Below are 23943 nucleotides of genomic sequence, written 5' to 3' on the forward strand. Positions count from 1 at the left end.
AATCCAAGGAGTAAAACCCAACAACTGTACCCATTTTCAAAAATCCCATGCTCGTAATCCACCACCCGCAAACAATTTTACCCAGTTTTCACGTAAAACCCACAAATCACGTTCATTTGTCCTGTTTTTTTTTTTACCTTATACCCGTACCCACATCGACCTGCTTTCTTTCCCCATTCCCTTATATTTTCCGCTAGAAATTGTACCCGGATTCGGACGCGAAACCTGCAAACAATTTTACCCGGTTTTGAACGCAAAACCCATAATTACCCACATTTATTTGACACGCTATTATAACCCACGCACCCTTAGCCCGCTAACAATTGTACCCGGTTTCGGACGCGAAACCTGCAAACAATTTTACCCGGTTTTGAACGCAAAACCCATAACCCACATTGACCCCCTTTCTTTCCCCATCCCCTTATATATCCCGCTAGAAATTGTACCCGGATTCCGACGCGAAACCTGCAAACAATTTTACCCGGTTTTGAACGCAAAACCCATAACCCACATTAACCCCGTTTCTTTCCCCATCCCCTTATATATCCCGCTAGAAATTGTACCCGATTTCGGACGCGAAACCTGCAAACAATTTTACCCGGTTTTGAACGCAAAACCCATAACCCACATCTACTTAACTCTCTTTTATAGCCCCCGCACCGTTAGCCCGCTAACAATTGTACCCGATTTCGGACGCGAAACCTGCAAACAATTTTACCCGCTTTTGAACTCAAACCCCATAATTTATCCATCACCCGCGCGTAACATTTTTTACCCGGTTTCTAATAAATGAGACCCGAAACATTTTAACTCATTTTGACTTCCTGGACTTAAAATACCATGTGATAAATTAATACGAAAAATCCTTCAACGCCACAGCTTCGCTGTTGAGGCAAAACCACACTTAAATTCAACACAAGTACCTAAGCTGGAAACGGGCGAATGCCGTGCTGTGACAAAATTAAAAAATCATTGAAATTAAAATTAAAGCCTATAGGTATAGGTATATTCAACGTATAATTGGATATTTATTTGTCTTTATCTTCTTTCAAAAAAAATAACATTTTATAAAATTAATTATTATTGAAGTCGATCGGTGTTCGCGCGTTCTCGCTTACCACGTGGATTAGGCCTACCGGGGATACCACAATAAAAAAAACGCACCACGTATAATACCTCATGCAAGACAACATGGACGATATTATATTATGTCATTTCACTTGCAAAGGTGGCGAGGAAACTTATACAAAATGATACAACGACTAAACGACATTATAATAATATTAATTATATCCTAAATCACGTAGTAACATTTGAAAATATTAAAAATCCTTAGTCACAGTTTTTTTATATTAGCATTTAAAGTTCAAAAATTGACAAAATATATTATAAAAATCAAGAAAATTTGTAAATTATTTTCGGTTAAGAATTCGTTAACATTTTTCTTTTTATATCTAAGATTTGAGAAATTTAATACAAGATTCCTCATAATATTGTCTACATTTATCAAAAAAAAAAAAATGTCTATTAGAAAGTCGAATTAAATTTGTACGAGCGTGTAATATTCTCGTCGTTGGGGCTGGTCAGAGTGATATTCTGATAGTCGTTAACTACGAGTATATTATGTTTTTGCAGGAAGCAAGACCACTTGTGTTGATGATGAAGATGTTGACGGGGTAGTTTATAAATAATTGTAGACAGATGAAAAGATACTTTGTAGTTTATTTAAATGTTCTTCAGTAATTTTGTCTAAGTCCAAATGACCAGATAATACACAGAGTGACGTGAAGGTGCTTGTTGTGCTCTGGAGTAGACACGTCTAAATACAGGCTGTTTCAGGCTCCCTTTTATATTCGGGTCCCTGCTCCCCCTGCCTATCGATTCGCTATCTTGTCTCTACCGGATGTGGTCTGTGTGACCATCGACTCAACCTACGCATTTGCAATATTCCTATCTAATCTGAGTATTCGCCATAATGTGCTGACAGCTAATTTATTATCTGTGTTGTTGTGCAGAAAGCCATCTTTTCTGCGAATTGCTAAATATTTATCAGTTACCACATCCTGGTCTATATGTCGCGTACATCTACTCGTAGCTTTGGCAATCTCCATATCCTGTCAACTGATACGTGATTTGTGTTTTTAGAAAATATAATATGGCTCGCGATTACCCACTCGGTTATTTTGACTACATGATTGACCTTCTATTGTATTCGTATATTAACAATTTTGGGTATTGCCAAAATTGTTTAAGGAGGTCGTTTACCCACTCGCTATTCCTAATTTATCTATTCATATAATAATATTTATGTGTTGTGAGTAAATGGTTACTATCCGTTACACATCCCCCCTGAAAAGTTCATTTTTATCGCCTAACCGAGAAAAATTAACTCAATTTAATTCTCCGTCACTTCGAGCACCTTCTTAAAAGTTTACATTTATCGATTATTACATTTTTATGTTTACATATGTTTGGTTACAATTATATAATTTAGATACATTACTATTTTCAAGAATATGTAGTACAATCCACAACATATTTCTTGTTACATATGTCAATTATTATTACCAAAGATACAAAGTACAATCCACAATATATTATAATTATTATAATCATAATAAGTATACATTACAATCAGTTTTTATTTATGTTAGTATTTTAACAATATTTCTCTTTAGTTTTACAATAATAATCTTATCTTAGTGTTAATATTCCAATATATATTTCATTTTATGTGATACATAATATATATATCATTAAGTATTTTCCCAACACCATATTAACAATATTAATCTACTTTTAATCCTTATTTTTATATGTATTATTCCATTAAGTTATTTTTCTTATATTTGTTATCCCTTACTATTACTTTATTAATAAAAATTTGACCCTAAATTTTACCTTTTTTTTTTCATTTTTTTTTTATTTTTTTATTTATTTTAATTCCTATATTCATTTGTATTATAAATTGTATTTCTATTCACTATATTATTTTTTTTTTATTATCGCGTGCTTTTATCTTATCTATTCAATCCAAAATTCGTTAATACATTTAAACATAACTTATTCTATATAAATTATTACTTATATTTTTTTTCGTTAATTCCTATAATAATTTTTTTTTTTTTTAATAAATTTTACTCTTAGCTCGTTAATTCATATTGGTTATTTATATCTTATTACTTATTTTATTATTATATATTTTATCATATTTATTTTATTTTACTCCTTTATATTTTATTTTATTTTATTTTATTTTATTGGGGGTGGTACATCCTCCCCCTCTATTTGTACTTCTACTTTGTCCAATTTATTCATTTTTGGTTCCCTTCTAGTTTTTCCTGAATAAAATCTATTTTTACGAATGGTTACCAATTCATAATATGGTTGTCTCGACGTGGTTAGTTTGTACTTATACGTTATATATATATAAAAATTACTAACATTATTGAGAACACTATTAATCCCAACGTTAAATATAGTAAATAATAACGCGTATTGCTGACTTCTAGCTGTCCCGATTGTTTTAATATTTCACTATCAATTTCATTTCGTATATAATCTAGCGAATGTGCTATTTCATGATTTTTTTTCTAATTTATGCGCATCTTGCTTAATTATTAATCTAGGTAGCTTTACATCTTTGATTTTATTAGGTATCGTATATATTATTGTGAGAGTTTACCAAAGTGGCCCCTAGTAAAAACCATCCACGGATCAAATTTACTCAATATTAATAGCAACAAATTTAGCAATATTTTTACTAGAATTATTTGTAGTTACAACAAAAAAATCATAGTATCAATTAAATAATATATATTTTCAATCAATTACTGTTAATATATTATATCAGTGATATTTTTTTCATTTATAAAATTTTGTTTTTAGTATATAAAATGCATATAAATAATAATATATAATATGATTTAGTAAATAAAAAAAAAATACATTTAAATTATCCTACGTATGTAAATTTCATTTTAATATAAAGTTTCATCAACTAGAAGTTAGGTAGGTACCTATATTTGAGCATACAATAAGCCATAAGTAGTAATTACCATTTACTTTTATTAAATATAAATACATAACATAATTCATTGTTAACATTCACAAAACACGAAAAAAAAAAATATAATATATTAGGTATATATTATAATATATTATACCTAATAGTATATAAATAACAAAATGGAATTCAATTTATATTTATTATATCTACAGAGAATTTTATTGTCTAACTGTTATATTCACTGAATATCAACTCTCATTTCATGTTCGAATATTTCTAAAATATTAAAAAATATAAGTATCATTAATCGTTTAATTTAAAAACCAGTTGACCACTGAGCAAAAAAAAAACGGTTTCGGTTTTGGTTACCGTTCAAATAATCATGGGTTTCAATCTCGGGAATGAAAACCACTCTCTTGTTTTATTTCTCTCGCTCTGGTTACGGTCAAGATAAATCATCAAAACCGATTATTAATTTGTCCCTGTTATATACATATAAAATGTGCTCTTGAATCACTCTATCAATTAAAAATAACCACATCAAAATCCGTTGCGTAGTTTTAAAGATCTAAGCATATACAGACAGAAAAAGGGACTTTGTTTTATAATATGTTAAGAATAAGATTAAAACTATACTAAACCTATAATATGGCTAAACTAGTATATTATATATTATAAGCACAACCATAGACGTAAACACGAATGTGTAATGGTATTATGTTAGGTGTCAAGATATTTACACGCTTATAATAATATAACAAAATATTATTTATTTTTTATTTAATAATATTCCATTAATAATTACGGAAGCCAATGATTTTTCGACAGTCATAATATTATGTGACCGGCAGTTACAATATCTATCTACTATAATACAGGTGTTGATCGGATCTGGCTCGATCGACCGAGATACGTACAGACCGGAACCGAATCTTCTTCCAGGTAATTCGTATATAGTCGGGAAGCAGTTCGTATAATAATGATTGACCTTTTTGAAGTCGGGAGGCAATTAGTGTGCGTTAACTTGTATATAATATATAAGCGCAAACATAGATGTAAACACGAGTGTTTAATATTATTATAATTAGGTGTCAAGATATTTACACGCTTATAATAATATAATATATAATATCATTTATTATTTATTTAATAATATTACATTAATAACTAGCTGACCATGTGCACTTCGTTCCTCGTTAAATGTACCAACTCTATATGACCCAAATTTTGTTCAATTCGTTATTTCATATTATGACTTATTAGACATGGACATTTTACTCGCTACGACATTGCTAAAGTAGATAATAAGTTAATGAATGAATGTTTCCATTATATACATAGAACAGAAAATGATGAATTTAAAATACCTATATTATGTATATTATAATGATTAAACGTATGATATTCTTAATAAACAGGACATGGACACATCACGGTGACATGGTGGACTACATAAAATTACTTATAACTTAAATAATAATTAAGTTAATAATATAATATAGAATAAATATAATATTTATATATATATCACGTCTTGTTATTAAATTATTTTTAAACAATTGTGTAAGATGTTTAAAAAAGAGAGACTAAAAAAAAGAGTTGTTTTTAAGGTCAGAAGTAAAAAATATGTGAATCATTTTATTGAATTTTTTTCTTAATTTTTGACCACGGTAACTTACCAATTACCGTATTAAAAATAAGTAATAACAATATAAATATTTAATAATATAAAATATCCTCACTGACATAAACTATCACAACTCAGAATCGTTTTCACATAAAACGATATTATATCACTGAATTCAAATTGAACACCATCTATTATACAGTGACACACTTGAAACGTACTGTACAGCAGAGCGACATCCACTTACCCACCTTTTTTATTACGTATTTCTTATATTATATTATATTATATGATAATGCATTTAACATTAGGTAGTAAGCACCTACCTATATTTATGTTTACACTTTATCTACTGTATATCCGTATATTTATATTGAATATTATGTACGTTTAAAAAAATCAAAAGAAATTACGATTATTATTTTGATAAACAAATATTACTTTTCTATTTTTTATAATCATTAAAAATGGCATATGAAATTTTATATTCTGAGTAAAAAAATGGTCGATGAATGTACTGATTTTACAATGGTGTGTTTTTTTTTGTGTGTCTTTGTACACGATAAGTAGTCGAAATAATGCTTCGATTTTTAACTTCAGTATCTTGTTCCATTGGAAATTTAATATTGTTGGTGCATTGAAAAGGTAAAAATTTAAATTTCCTAAAAAATTAAAATACAAATACGATTTAACTAAAATAGAAATACTTAATAATAATAAATGTTGTTCCTACTGTTAATTCGTTTTTTGAATCCTATACAACTTCTGAAGTTATCAATTTTTGGTTTATATTGGTTTTACAATGTTGTTTATTTATTTATTTTTTTTTTATAACCTGCATACAAAATTTCTACTAGAAGCTTCGATCTCAGCATATAGTACCTTATCTTTTATCAAATTGGATCAAGATGATAATTTTTTGTTTTTTTTAATACCACGGGAAAAACCACCAAAAAATTACGAAAAAACGCTAAAAATGAGATTTTATTTCTAACGATCTGTTTATCACCATAGAAACGAATAAAAAATTATAATATTATAATATTAATTCAACTTATACAATACAATCTATTATACAATGACCCACTCGTAATCTACTATACAGCAGAGTGACATCCACTTACCTGCTTTTTTATGTTGTATAACTATATATTATTATCAGGGCTCATTACTTCATACACTAAAAATTGTCAAAATATGCATTAAAATATGCACTAAAAAGTTCGAAAATATGCATTTATATGCCCTAACATTTTTAAATTATGCACTCAAAATATGCATTATGTAAAAAAATCATGAGAACATTTAAAAAAAATAAGAATTAGGTAATTCACAATGTCGCCGCCGCGACAATAGCGATGTAGACATCGCCACTGACACACACACACACACACACACACACACAGTCACATATTATTATCTTCGTTATTTTTGTATAAATTATTTTGTCTTTGTGAATTATTATATAATATGTAGATTGTAGATTGTGCGCGACTCGAATACTCGATACCACCCGTCGCCGTCTAGCTGGAACGAGAGCAATTAACCCGGCCGCCTATTCCATCAGTTCGTTACAAATATTACTTGTACGTGCGCGAATCGCCGCAAATTGTTATAAGTTATATTCGCATTATTATTATCGTAGGCGCTAATCGCCAAGTTTTTAGTAGCTGGTAAGCTCCAAGTGCTAAGTGCGTATTATTAATATTTATTGTGTAAGGCGCAAATCGCCAAATCATTATTATATCGTGGGTGCGAATCGTCACACTTATATTACCATTGTTTTTTTTGTTGCCGTGTGTACTAATCACCGCGGACGCTCATATTATTTTTCAAAGGAAAATTACGAGGGCGTAAATCGCCGCATTTTTTATTACCTATTAATAATTGTGTGCGCATTGTTATTATTTAAAATTATATTGTTTTTAGTATATGCTAAGCATTACTGTGTATTATTTTGTATTTTCGACATTCTCTATATCATTATTATAGGATAGAATAGAATATAAATTTTTTTTTTTATTCATCACTTATAATATAGATTTTATACTTATAACTAAAACGGCTATGTACACCGACACACTGTTAATAATATTATAGTTTGAACAGACCCAATTAACGTGAAGTGAGTAAGTATGAGAAAATTGTTTTCAAGAAATATCGATAGGTAACACGCTCATGTGTTGTACAACATAAACAATAACAATAAGAGTGTAAAGCAGGAATTGGCGAAAAATTTTCAAAAATTGTCTTAAAATACAAAATACATTTTATTTTAATGAGTAATTTTAAAATACAGAACACATTATAACTCATGTTTTATAAAACATTTATTTAACCGGTCCTAAGTCCTTGTATTGAAACAAATTAAAAGTATCTTAATCAGTGGTAATATAGGTTAAGTGCGAAAAACGAAAATACTTTTATTTAGAACCTATTTACTTAGATTATGAAAAAAAAATTTATACTTACTAGGTAGGTAGGTAGATACATTATAATAAATAGTACCTACATAAATGTCTAAATATTTGAATTAAAACTTTTATTCCCAGTAATTTTCAAAAGCGCCAAGAAAACCCAAAGAAAAATTAAGGAAAAACGGGAATTATTACGCAAAATCGATTTTTCACAAAATTGAATTTGGTTTTTGGTGTAACTTTAAAAAAAATGACCGTAGATACATGAAATTTTGACTGAATGTTTATATTAGCATTTTCTATACACCATAACATTTTCAAAATATTTTGAGCTCTTTACGGACATTGTCAGTTTTCATTTTTTTCTAGTTTTTTTTCTAAAAATATCAATAAAATTCCTTATAAGATTATCTACCTTTATCAAACAAAAAATATCTATAAGAAAGTCAAATTAAATTTTTATGATCGTTTGAAATTCAAATTTTTACAACATTGGATATTCACTCAATTTCTCATGTAGCGATTTCCTTATTTTGTTGTAATTCAAAAACAAATAACTGCAAATACATGAAAATTTCACTGAATGTTTATATTAGCATTTTCTAAACACCATAAAATTTTGAAAATATTTTGACTCTTTTTGAGCTGTTTACGGACATTTTCAGTTTTAATTTTTTTTAGTTTTTATCTATAAATATCAATAAAGTTTTATCTGTTGGGCCAAAAAGTGTATAAATTTAATACAAAGCTCCTGATATATTGTTACAATATCAGTTGAAAAATATTAAAAATACATATGCACAATTTTTTTTTATAAGCATTTAAAGATCGAATTTTGACAAAATTTATCAAATTTTAATTTGAATAAATATTTTGTAGTTAAAAATTTATAAAATGTTGAACTTTTGTATCTAAGAATTGATAATTTAGAAAAAGATTCCACGTAAGTAATTAATTCTGTTACAAAGAAATCTAAAAAATACATTTACACAGTTTACTTTTATAGTCATTTTAAGTTCAAATTTGGACGAAATTACATATTGTATAACGCGTTATAAGTACCTAATGGATATTGTGATATGATTAATTTGGAATTTATTATAGGTACCTATTATAGGTTAATTTTGTTTTAATACCATATATAATATTATGTCTTATACCTAGACTGACATACCGTCTCCGCTCAGAATCGTTTTTCTTATACAATGATATTATATCATTGAATTCAAATTTAATACCATCCATTATACAGTGACACACTTGTAATCTACTGTACAGCAGAGCGACATCCACTTACCCACCTTTTTTACTTTGTGTACTAAGGATTAAGTGCATTAAAATGGCTTTGTAAGATAAAATGATTTGAACATTTTAGATAATTATGTAATCAACATATTTTATAATTTTCTTTTTAAAATTATCCAAGTATAAAAAATACAATATTATAGATCCATGGAAATAGATCGAATATTTAATCTATTTTATATTCATGAAAATCATTAAAAAAAAATGATCATAATCCAATAGTCCAAATATTTTAGTAACTGGTAATCTATTCCTACGAATTTTGTGTTTAATAATAAATATAATATGGTTTTTTAAAGATTGATTTATGAAAGTGTAATACGCTTTAAACTATGATATAAATTATAATCATCAACTAGTAGGTACCCGTATTATACAAATCTAGATGGTGACTAAAAACTGTAGAGGTACACTAGGGAAGCGAACTTTTACTCAAGTTTCGGAAACTGCTTTTAAAGACTCCCTGCAATTAATGACAGCCAAAGTCCTGTCTAACAGTTTTATCGTCAATGCAATATTGACAAATAGTCTCACCACCAAATACTTATGGGCACCGGAGACGTTCAATGGAGTCGATATTTTTAACTTGGTGAAATCCACAGTCTACCAGTTTAGAGTCGTTGGTGTGTTGAACAATGTTTAGTAGAATATAATATCTGAGCTTTAATTAATATAAATTTAAGAAAAATAATTTATACCAAATTTTAATTATAAATTTAATTCAAATATTTAATTTAAATTTGTCTTTCTGATACTTTCCAGTGTTTTATTTTGATAAAAAACCTCACGATACTATTTACTCAATTTAAATGTTTTAAACTAATCCTAAATAGTTAAATAAAACTATTGTCTCTATTTTTATACGCCTTGAATATACCCATTATTTTTGATTTTTAGATAGTAAACATATATACATTTTTAAGTAAAGCAATTAATAGTATTTTAATAGCGTACCCATCTTATATCAAATTTAATGAAAATAATTTTCGATTTAGTATGAAATTTATTAAAACTGTGAAATATAATTATATTTTTACTTAAATAAAGATATTTAATTTATTTATTCTATAATTAATTGATAGATAACTAGAAAATATATGTCTACACATCATCTTTTATAAGAAATATTATGCAAGTTAATTTCAAATTTTTTCATTATAATATACCGTTTTCTCTTATAAGAGAAATATAATACTACTATATTTTTTTTGATTTTCTGTTATAACAATACATTTTTAAGTAAATAAATTGAAACAATTTTCATAGCGTATCTATCTTTTCTCAGATATAAATAAAATAATATTCAATTTAGTATGAATTTTATTAAAACTTTGGAATTTAATTATAATTTTTACTTAAATAAAGGTTATATAATTTTGTGAAATCACCCACCAATTTCGAAAATTGACTAGCAGATTTTCGAAAACATCTTATTATTTCATACCAATTTCAGAATATAAGCACGATTACTTGAGTATGTAGCCAACTAGAAAATATATGTCTACACATCATAGGTAGTGAACAGGGGACCTTACTTTCTTCCTTGAAATCGGGTATATACATCGTTCCTTTAATGGGTGGTTTTCCATACTTTCCCTGTAAAAATTAAGGTATATTAATAAATACTGAATTATAATATAATAATCGACCTTTATTAAGTTTTTTACGTAAATGAGCCGAGGTGACATTATCGTCTTCCGTGACATCGCGTACGTACATCGATCTTTTAATACACGGTTTTCCAAACTTTCCCTGTAAAAATTATAATATATTAATAAATACTGTTTGAAATAATAATTGTCCTTTGTTCCTTTTTAAACTTTTTGTCGCGATCCTCAGGCGGTAAAATTTTTCTTTTTTCCCCGGCTCTGGAGTGTGAAAGGGAGCGTGTTTCAATTTTAATCGAGTCTACTTTAAGCAATCGTGCTTTCCCCCCGGAAGTATATTTTAAGACCGGTGTTTCAATCAATAATGTACTATTGGGGCGATAGTGCGTTTTACACTAGATACTAAATGTGCTTCAGTTTCAACAATAGTTGTCTTGTCAATCTTGTCATTACTATTTGACACATTATTGTTCGGCATAATGTCTAGATATGATATTGAAAATGCATTTTTACAAAGTGAAAGAAGGGCTGTTTTGATTTTAGTAGAATTAACAAAATTGATGGTCCGTCAGCCTATGTATAATATATGAAATACTAAGTATATTTTAAAATGTTATTGTGTGTATACATAGTGATGTAAATTTTCATGAAAATTTTTTTTGGTGAAAATTTTCAAAAACATGAAAATTTTCAAAATTTTATAATTTATCATATTAATTTCTTATCAAATAAATCTTTTGATATTATATAGTTATAGTTATAACTTAATATAGTTATAACTTATAATATTTTAATCAAATCAAAATAAGTTATAACTAGAGCGTGGATTTATAAGCATTAAAAACCAACCAAATAAGCGCTAAAAAATCTTAATTATACATAAAAAAATTAACAAAAAAATTTTATTTTTTTAACGTTTAATTAAAAACAATGTATTTAAAATTATGGAACTCTAGTATAGATACTTTTCTTCATTTTTTTGAAATAAAGTCAATGGTCAATGGTCGTAATCGATATTTTCTTGTCTTGGTATACATATTTTATTTCACTGATTATTGATCTAAGATCATGTTTGGGAAAACTGATTATATCTACACAGTGGCGTAGCCAGGATTATGAAATGGGAGGGGGGGGGTGTTTTAAGTATATATCAAAACCAAGTTTTTACAGCTTTTTAAGATATAAGATACAAGTATATCCATTAATTTATTTTGATATTAATCGGAACAATAAAAGTATAATAATTTTCTCCTATTATTACATTAGTATATATTTCAAAAATTTCTAATAAAGCATCGAAGTATGCATTAAAAGATGAAAAATGCTATTGAAATTGTAAAACAAAAAAAAAATTGGTAAATGTCAAAATAATATGCGAAAATATGCACTAAAAAAGTTTCATTTTAAAAATTGTTATGACATGAAACAACAGTGTGCTCACTTGTTGTTGTGATGAATTAAAAAAAATATGTTCAGCACTAATATTGCCGTGTAGGTATTAAAAACAATAGTAACAATTTATATTGATGAATAATAAATATTAAATTATCGTAAATATAAAAATACAAATTTAGATGGGTACATAATAAAATCATTAAAATCATTCATTTTTTGATCCAATTAAATTTTATAAATATAGAACATCCCAATAAAACAAAAAATGTTCAAACGATTTAAATGTTTTTAAATCTAGTTACAAATATTTACATAATTTAGCACCATAATATTAATTGGACCCTGTTGAACAAATGTATGTCTGATGATTGATTGAATTTTACGCCTAGTATTATATAGGTAAGTGATAAACTGTAAATTATTATATTACATTTGTGCTCAGATTATACTTTGGATTTATAAAATAGTTTTCTAATTAAATTACAAGCATTATGTATTATAATATGATGTTTCCATTTAAAGTTTTGATCAAAAATAATACCTAATTATTTTAATTTAATAAATAATAACTTTTTCAAATTAAAAACAGTTAAAAATTTAAAAATTATGTACAGTGATATTTTTTAATCAAATTTTCTAATATATACTTAAAAAAAATATATTTAGATTTTTTAATAATATTCAGTTCTAGAGAAAGCAACCAAGCTTTTATATTATTAATAGGTACATTGATTCACTAATTAATACAATGTTCATTAATTTATTTTATGTTCAATTGAAACTATAATGTAGGTATCGTTACCTAACTAAACAAATAATATCTCCTGAAATATTAGGAGTGATAAGACAACATTTTATGAAAATATTAAATAAGAAATAACAAGATGACTGTTCCTCAAGTTTCACAAGTTTAAATTTCTTCAATTTTAACTACCTGCAATCTATTTGAAAAATAATATGAAATATACACATCTAGAGCAATATTAAGAATACCACATTAATATTTTTTAATGAAAATCATTTTTATAAATGTGAATACAAACCAAATTACCTACCTTATTATTGTCACTGTCAATACATTTTAGAACGAATAAAATTCGAAGATAATTATAGTGCATATTTTGTTGATTTATTTTTCCAAATTTGTTTGTAGAAAAAAAGTTATGTATCTATATTCAAAAATTTAATCAAACGTTGTTATAATCATTTTTAAAATATTTTGGATATGGAAAGAGATAGATAGAGATAAGTCTATAATTAGTATAATGATCATTGAGCACTATCGCCGAATTTAATAATTTCGTTATTCTTACCTACGAGTTCATGGCTATTCAATAGTTCTGGTCATCATAACGAGATTATGGCTTTTGGTTGTAGTTTGTTTTGGATATACCTACTATATAAAGAATCGTGAAATTCAAAAAGAAAAATTATTTTTTTACGAATAATTAATGTAACACATTTGCTGGATATACAGAAATAAAATATAATACCTATACACAGTTTTTAGCTAAACAAAATAACTAAATTTGTTTATTATTCATCGTCCATAAACCGATCTGCTATAGTAACCGTGGTTATCTCGTTTGAATGTTTATTTATTTTCAGCCAGCGACAATATTTTTGGTACCTACCTATTAGTATTTTTATTATTATATTATTTGTAATGCGTTGTATTATACTATAATATGTTATTACATTAATATAGGTATAATATTATAATGTTTTATCGTTTGCTTTGTACAATAATTTAGGGTTTAATAAGCATATATGTAAATTATTAAATTTTTTAGTACCTCAGTTATTAGTATGAATATGTCACCCATTGACAACACTTCTATGTAATCTTCACATCATAATGTATAATTTGTAGGTATATCGAAATTGTGATTGAGTATATAAAAAATAAACCTTAAATAATAATACATATTTAATTTATTAATTTGAGGTTTAAAAATCGTACCATTATTATTTTTTTGTATTAGGTAGGTAGTGATTTTATTTGTTGAAATTATGAATTTTTGATAGTATGAATAATTTTTTGTTATTAGGGAATTATGTTTTATACCTCATGCGGAAGGTATTGTAACTTAAAAAGTGAAACGACTTAAAGATTTGAATGCATGTTTCAATGTTTGTCAATTTTAGCTCACCCGACTTCTATTTCCTAATGATTACCTACGAATTACGATCGAAAAACCCCACATTCATTAACCAGTATATATAAGTGGCGCAACCCTTCGAAACCGAAATATCCTCAGTGCGCCACTAGTTGTGTAGTATTTAAAAAATTAAAAGTTTGGCACTAATATCGAGAATCGGACCACCTAGTATTATTAATAGGTATATATATTGGTATATTTTGGTATTGCCTATAGCCGTTTATTTTCTGGATGACGTACAGAGTACCTATAGTTATACTCTAGTCCAGGGGTGGCCAAACCGCGGCTCGCGTCATAGACTTTTGCGGCTTGCAACTTAACGTAACATTAGACGTAAATTTTCGTAAGAGCCAAGATGTAAAAAAAAAAATATAATATATAATAATATGACCTTTTTTTTCTACATCTTGGCTCTTCAAGTTTTATTAATATATTTGGTGGCTCGCGAATCTCTTCTCGCTGGCCACCCCTGCTCTAGGCTATTCAATAGGAATTTAACTCGGAATTTAACTAAATCCGGAATTGAATATATTGAGAATTGACATATTATTATTGTGTGCCTACATGTTAATTGTATTATAAAATAAATAAATGTATATTATATATTTAAAGAAATAACTTTTTTTTTACGGTGGTGGGGGTGCAAATTATGTTTCGTCGGGACGCAAAATGTTCAAATCGGCACTGCTATGTTGTAAAATTAGGTAGGTACGTTGACAATTACAGTGCTCACTTACCTTTGAGATTACCGGCTTTCACGATTTTTCTGATCATCGTCACCATAATGATTTTGCGTTTATTCTAGCAGTCAATTTTGGTAAGATGGCGTAGGCGTGATATTGAAAAATGTACAATAATTGTATTTAATATATTGACGTTAAGTTACAAGAATCGATTTGGAATTTTGCACAAATTTAAACTAAATTAATAATTATATGTTTGGTGTATTTTTCCGTCGATACCAAACGGTCAGCGGTATCTCCACGGTTACACGTTTGAACGTAATATTTCATTTTCAGCCACCAAAAAAGATTTTATAAAAAAAAACATTTGGTTATGTAAATATTTTATTTCTTATGGATACCATGTGTATATAATAATAATATTAAAAAAAGAGGGTAAGTGGATGTTGCTCTACTGTACAGTAGGTTACAAGTGGGTCACTAGATGGATTGTATTCAATTTAAATTTAATGATATTATTATAATGTCATTATTGTATACGAAAAACGGTTCTGAGTGGATGCGCTTTGTCAGTCTGGATATTTTATATAACATTGTTATTATTTATTATATAGCCTGTGAGTTGTATTACCTAATATTTTTAAACTTGTCACAATTTTTAATTCGTTTCTATGGCGAAAAACATAAAACAAAGTGTTAGAAATTAAATTCCCATGATTAGCGGTTTTTCGTAATTTGTCAGTGGTTTTACATGCAGAATTAAATAATTATTGAGAAAGTCGAAAATTTGATCTTTTTAAAGTACCATTTTGATCCAATTTGCTAAAAAATTAAATAAAAAAAATATATAAAAACACCATTGTAAAACCACTAGCTTCCTTGCTAAAAAATTTTATAAGTGTTAAAATATCGTTTGTATGTAGATATACTATTTACTCGCAAGTATGTACATTGTACACATACACATATAATCCGCGATCCACTAACAAAAATATAACCAAGTACATACATCATATTTTAATGATTTTGTTTATTGATAATTTATATAATCAGATTTAACTATAAAAATAATATTATCATGATTAGTATACAATTTTTTTAAAATTTTTAATACCTAGAGTAAAGTTAAATGTACATAAATTTAAGAAATAAAAATTTGTAGGTAAATAATTGCTATAATATAATATAATATATTAGATGCATAGCTGCGTTATAGATTTAAATCTGTGGGTGGAGGGGCATTTTTAACAACAAAAATAATTATATTCAAATTAAATTATCTATTGCTATATGTTAATAATGTGTTAAAAAAACAATTAGGGTTGTTACTAACTAAAAATTATTAATAATTACAAAATCTTTGTAACTACATTAAAAAAACAAAGTAAAATAAATCTAAATAATACATAAAAATGAATATAAATATTAGACTATTATAGAAAGTAAGTATAATGAAATCAAATAGTTGCATATTATTTTAATGGACTGCATTAAAATATATCAAAATTTATTTCACATAAAATAATGTACCAACTACCAATATTTAATATATATGGCTGGATAGGACTATAGATAATATAAGACTGGATAGACCATTCCTATTTTAACAAAATAAGGGATCGTGGTCCGGAGTAGGGATAAAAGAGAGACTGCTTTTATATAGTGCTCTCAATCCAGCAAGGTGTTTTAAGTTCCAGTGGCCTATTCACTCTTAAAATATTATCTATAGATATGATCCTCTTTCTGCGCCATTAATTTTAAAAGTGCTTTCATATCCAATAGTGTTTGATTCGATTTTATGATTGCATTTGAGGAATCATTGATTATACTATACTATTGACATAGTATTTTTTCCCATTCTCTTTTCATGTTAATTTTCTTGATCATCGAATTAGCAGACTATGTAACGAGTACATAATAATCTTATTAATTGAATCTGAAAACACAGTAAGATAAAAAATGGTTAGAAATTATCTGAATAGTATGTAATCTTATTTATAAAATGTGTCTACAGTGAATAATATTGGTACTATATAGTACTTGCTCAATGAGCAATACTGAGCACTAACTAGGTAGTTAGTTTTAATTCATATACACTTTGTAACTTAACTAGTTGCATTTAATGTTTAAAATAATCTAATCTAACTCGTTAAAAATAATAATTAACTAATTTTTTTGTAGTTTTTTTTCATTTGTTGAATTTTTCAATTTCTTATTTTGTTAAACTTTCTATAATCTAATGACTGACATTCCAAGAAATTAAGGTTATTACCTACCAATTTGAAATATTTAATCAAAATATCAGTTGACAATTGTTCAATTTACCTGAATTTAGTAAATTTCAGAAACTAACTTATATTATAACTTAGTTAGTTTTTATATTAAAGTAATTTCACTTTAAGTAGTTGAAAAAAGTGAATAACTTTTTCCCAGCTTTGCCAATAGGTAGGTATTTATTTTAAAATGTTATCCTTTATTAGATAGTATCTTTTAATTACTAAAGGATAAAGTACCTACTATCTATTATAATGGCTCTATTTCTACGGCTTTAAACAAATTTATAATATTGTGAATTTGTGTAGGTACCAAAAATTAAACAAATGTAATAATTGAACAAACACTTCAATACCTACATCATTATATAATATTATGATTTTTGTTATAAGGAGTTTCTGAATATTTAAATTTTGTGTATCAGTTAAATCAAAATAATATACTTTATACTATAATTTATGGAGTACTTACTATTGGTTAAATCTGGTCTGTTGGCATTATTATTTATCCATTCATCCAATATTTTAATGCTTTTTAGAGACACTTCTTCAATTTTATAGTATATTCTGTTAAAGTCAATATCTATCTAGAATTTAAAACAATACTTATTAGTTATTTTTGACTGAATACACTACAAATATTATTATTAAGAACCTAATTTTATAGATTCAATGTCCACAGAAGTTATTGTTACAATGACAAATGTATTATTAATTAATTCTCTCACAATGTATATGGTAAAACCTTTTCTGCCATCATTTATTCTATATTCACCATGAGTAGATTTTTTAACAAAGGAATGAATACACTATGTAAAAAATTTTCTATTTTAAAACATACAAATAAATATTAGCAAAAACATTTAAAGTTAAACTCTAAGATCACCCACACTGGTATTTGTAGGTAGGTACTAAATAATGTAGATTATACTATATATAAATTTATAAAATCATATTTCAATGGTTTTATATTGAATTTACCATTTTTTTTTTATCATGGAATATTATTATAATACAAAATATAATATCTACCTATTGGAAATAATTTATTTGTAATATTATAATTTTGATATTTCTTTAGTTAGTGAGGATTAAACTAAGCTAGTATTAAATCTTAAGTAGGTACAAAATGTACCTTACATTACATATGCAAATAGTTTTCAAATATTACCTGGCGACGAATTGTGAAGTGTAATATTGAATGATTTTTCAAAAATATAATTTAATTTAGAAATGCCTGTATATTTACTTTGGATGTCAATATCAACCTAGAAAATATATCATAAACATTAAATTAAAAATGCAATGATGATCCCTTAAATACTCAACATTCTAAAATCATAATTTTAATGTTTCATGTTTCTATAAAATTGTCCTTAGTAAATAACTCAATTTTAGAAATATTTTGAGAAGACCAGCTGTTATAATAATATAAGTATTAGGAATTATACCTATTAATGTATATTTATTATGTATTTAAAATTTAAATGTGTAGTAGTATATAATACACACAACTTTTAGAATTGTATAATTGTATAATTGTATAAGTTATTGTAGCAGAGCTATTCTATGAATATTATTTCTATGGCAGCAACTATAATGTAGGCTTTACAGTACTGTAATAATATATTGATGAAAATATTGTTATTTGTACGTCGTATGTTGTGGTCTGCTTACAATCCTTAAAAATTATTATTAGCTCCTAAAATCACTATTTAATAATATACATATTTTTATTTTTATTTAATTTCTATGTTATGGATAGCCTCTGTGATTAGAGCACACAAGTTTCTCGCTATGGCAGATACTCGCTATTTTTGATATGGCATTGTTTGACCAGCAATATTTCGAATAATAGGAAATTGTTCAATATTAGAGTTTCCTTTTTCAGTGTACCTAAATTTGTATTATAGTATATTATCTAAAAATATTAAAATGAAACATTTAGTTTAAAAATGCGTAATAAATTTGTTTTCAACTTACCTATACAAGATGTGTATACTGATTAGAGATTAATGATTCTAAGTTCCACTCTAGAAACAAATTCATCGACTGTTAAGTGTAATGAAATTCTGGAAATCTTCTAGGAAGACATGTAGTTGTATTATTTTGAGATGAATAAATTATAACCTATCGCATATAATATTAATTGTTATCTGAGTGTATTTCATATTCTTAATAAATAAAATGATTACTTGTTAAACCTGTAATATTTCATCTTATTTTCTTCAAATTCATTTACTGAGCCGTTCGTGTTGATGCTCTAAAAGAAGTTATAAATGTTTGAATATTATAAATAATTATTTAGGATACTAAGTACCTAGTAGCAGGGAAAACTGTTAAATTAATGATACTCATATTCAATTAATAAATTTTAGGTAAGCTGTTATAAATTACATTTGTTAGTAAAATTGCTATGTTCAAATTAATTATATCACTAATGAAATGTTTTATGTATACTTAACATAAAAATTAAGATAGGTGGACATCTATTAGGATTAAAATTATTGTTAAAATTTTTGTTGAACATAGTTCCGCTCAATTGAAGATAAATTGGAGCAATCATTAACAGCAATCATTGTTGTTTTGACCGTTAATTTATAACGGTCAGAACTAAAAAAATAAACACATTTTTGATTTGTTAGTTATAAAGACAGATGGAAAAAGTTTCTGTGCCATTCTAAGAGAACAGATCAAAAATCGTTACTTTAAACAATGATTAAATATAGTACTATCTATAGCCGTGCTTTAAATAGAAGATATATTATATATAAATATTTCACTCACCGCATTTATATAACAAATATTTTATGAGTAAACCATAATATATTTGTAGACAAATAACATTCCACTATTGATTAATTATTACCACTTGTATTTATATTGTATAACGTATTAGACATGGCTAAATAGTTTATTTAGCCACGGAACAAGGTAGTTCTAAGTTGAAAGTTTTAGGTGACCGAAAACGAAAATTCAGGAACCGGTGCGCCATTGTCATGACGTTGTACTTTGACGACTGACGGTTGTCTTCGCAGTGGCTAGGTACATGACTGAATTTTCGCGAGTTAAAATTGATTTATTATAAGTATAATTGAAAACAAATATTCGGCCAATTTTTTATAATGTCTTCAAGACTTAAACTTTCAAAGATTATTTATTTTACTATGCATAATATTATTTGATAATTTATTTTAAACTGAAATTGATTGAATTCATTTTGTATACATCACAATATATTCAATTAGTGACGCATGACAAAATAAATTATCATGTAGTGACGCGTAAACCGAAAGTAGTTATTTATGATAACATCATAGACCTATAAATACCTACCACGGTTGTAGATATCTTAAACAGTGATAAATACTATATTATGTATATAGTATATATACTATATTTATATATAGACTCTATATATAAATAATAATCATAGACATATAAAACAATATATGTTGTTTTATATGTCTATGATAATAATATATTATTATCTAAGTAAGTAGTATTCTACGATTTTTTTATATGTTCCTTGATGTAGGTATACACTCTTCAACAATATTTACATTGACTCTTATGGCCTATGGGAGCTCGGTAATTTGAGCCATAGAGCAATATTACTCTATAATATGAGTAAAGTGGTCTATCGTCTATCGTAGTTTAGAAGTCTGCGTCATCAACACAAACTATAAGAGCTTGTATTTTATTATTGTACCTAGTAATTTATAAACGATAGCGACAAGTCGAACACCAAAAGAATTAGCATAAAACTGGCCTTCTATATATTATAATATATACGTCTTGTTGGTCCGGACATCTAATACTATCTGGGTCCGTTCAGTATAATTTATTTGGCCCAAATGCGCTGACGAGGTGATTGCAGTCGACTTCCGAACACATAATATGTAAATAGTGATCAATTAATTTTCCTGTTGGCTATTATTATTATTATTTTCACGTCATATAAGTCTATTGCTGGGTGATACAATTATCAACTTGTATTATAAAGTTGTCTTTAGTAATATATCGGTTACCGGTTGTCCGTACTACCTATATACCACATTCAATCTCCAATATCGTATTTTTGGTTTGCAAGTACACGAGGATCCCGTCATCGAAACAAGTAGGTAAACACTTTCAATTATGCAAGATTATTAATAATAATACCTAATATGAACTATATTTAGTATAGAATTCGGGAGTTTTGGGCTTTTTTTTACGGTGGCTTAAGTCTGTTGTGATTCGTAAGCTTCGGCACCACGGCCCACAAATGTTTTTAGATATGATGATAGAGAGGGTACAATATTAAAATTGAGTAGGTATGCATAAGAATTATTTTTTAGTAATTAATGCAACATTATAAACTATAAAAATATAATTTCTTAACATCAATGCCAGCAATGGTGGGCCGTGGGGTACAGTCAATTGGTAGTTTTGTAAATTGGTTGTTTTCAACATAATATATTTACTACCTACCTATATGTAAAAATAATTATTTTTCATAATTTATTTTTCTTGAAAATTATTAATTATACCCGTGTAAAAATAGTAACCTTATTTAACTACATTTACCGTGGTAAAAAATTATTTTATGATTGACTATCAATTATAATAATAATATTGAATATTGAGGGTGGGCGGGGGGAGTTCGCAGAGTAGTCAAGTGCCTACCATGACTACCCCGTGCGCACGCTTATGTTTATAGTATAATATAAATATAAATACATTAATATATTGAAATAAAACATAAGACATATTTACTTTATAACTGAAGTTATATTCAAATGTAACAATATATAAATAAATATAAAACAATGTATCTACTTTATACTTTAAGTTATATTTTAAAGTAACGAGTTTTCCGCAGTCCATCGAGATATTGTCGCGTTCGTTCGTAGGTCCTGGTCATTGGTCAAGTACAGCATAAGATTCTTACACACCAACATGATTTTTATATATATACAACAGATTATAAATTAGGTACTCGAAATTCATATTATATTATCGGAAAATAATTTAAATGTCAAAACCTATACATATAGATAACCCGAGTCTAGCTATAATAGATAGGTGACCTATTCGACGGATACGGTAAAATTCGATGAAATCTACCACTTATTTAAAATACTATTAAAAAAATAAGATCACAAAAATACACTCTTAATATATTTTTTAAATAAATTTAAAGTCATTTTTACAATGCATTTTTTGAGTTTTCTAATCATTTTTAATTTTTTAAGGGCATATTTATAACTGTATAATCGCTACAATAATGGCATCCTCATTTAAACACGTCACCGGAGCCGCAGACAGGGATTCGAGAATCGTCAAGCAGCTCGAGTTCTATTTCAGCGACACCAATTTACCGTACGATAAGTTCCTGCAAGCTAAAATCAGGCTCAACGACGGCTGGGTGCCGATAAGCGTACTGTTGACGTTCAAAATGCTGAAGTCCATCACCAGGGACTCGGCCGTGATCGCGTCCGCCGTCAAGGACGCCGTCGATAGCATCGTGGAAGTCGACGAGACGGGCTTGAAGATCAGACGCAAACCGAAAATCGCCGCGCCCGCCCCCGATCGCCGACTGTTCAAAGACATCGTCCAACGGTCGATTTATTGCAGTGGTTTCCCGAGGACGACCACCGTGGACGAACTGTTGGAGTTTGCCGCCACCTTTGGCGACAACGTCATCACGAAAACCACCCCCATGAGGTTCAAGTCCCAGGCGTTTAAGGGTTCCCTTTACTTTACGTTCAGCACCAAAGACGAGGCGGAAAAGTTTTTGGCAAGAGAATCCGTCGAGTACAACGGCATGGAAATAAAGCGTATGTGGGAGAGTGATTTCTTGGGAGATTATAAAGCGTACAGTCCATTTAATTACGAATAAAATGCGTCCGCGGGCACACTCCGTACACACTACCCGTTAATATGGGCACACGTCATTATAAAGGTTTAATTTAGTTTATATTTCATTATCATTTTATTTCTTTCTAATATAATATAATTTTATTTCTAACTAATATTTTTTTTTCAACAATTGTTACTTAAGTAAAAACGGTCACAGGTAGTTATTTTAGTTTTATTATTATTCATTTGTATGCAATTACTTGTTAGTTATTATTTTAGTTATAAATATCTGACGATTATAAGTATTGCTAGGTATACCTAGTCCATGGATATATATTTCATTAATTTGTTATACTATTATTTTTCTTTATTCTCAAATAAATCATTCAGTTATCTAAGAACAATAACTGCAGTGTAATGAAATCGTCACATTTGTTATGTTTCAATAATTAATAATATTAGTAGGTAATATGTAAGTAGTATTACTAGTATAAGTAGGTATACTATTATAGTTGTAGTATAGTGAATCATAATTATAAATTATAATATTGCCAAAGTTAAATTACTTTTATTTATATTTTATTCTATTGGTTAAAGACGTATTAAGCTATCAAAATGAAT

At 27.2% G+C, this 23943-nt stretch overlaps 1 protein-coding gene across 1 annotated transcript; it reads left to right on the plus strand.

The window, feature by feature from the left end:
* The first annotated feature begins 20994 nt into the window (after positions 1 to 20994).
* On the plus strand, positions 20995 to 23765 carry LOC100571612 (la protein homolog). The gene is made up of 2 exons (XM_003241172.4): positions 20995 to 21598; positions 22716 to 23765. The coding sequence occupies exon 2, from the start codon at positions 22748 to 22750 to the stop codon at positions 23360 to 23362; it is 615 nt and encodes a 204-aa protein (XP_003241220.1). The 5' UTR covers positions 20995 to 21598; positions 22716 to 22747; the 3' UTR covers positions 23363 to 23765.
* The last annotated feature ends 178 nt before the right edge of the window (positions 23766 to 23943 follow it).

The sequence above is a fragment of the Acyrthosiphon pisum genome, chromosome A2 (assembly GCF_005508785.2).
Source record: "Acyrthosiphon pisum isolate AL4f chromosome A2, pea_aphid_22Mar2018_4r6ur, whole genome shotgun sequence".
Classification (NCBI taxonomy): domain Eukaryota; kingdom Metazoa; phylum Arthropoda; class Insecta; order Hemiptera; family Aphididae; genus Acyrthosiphon; species Acyrthosiphon pisum.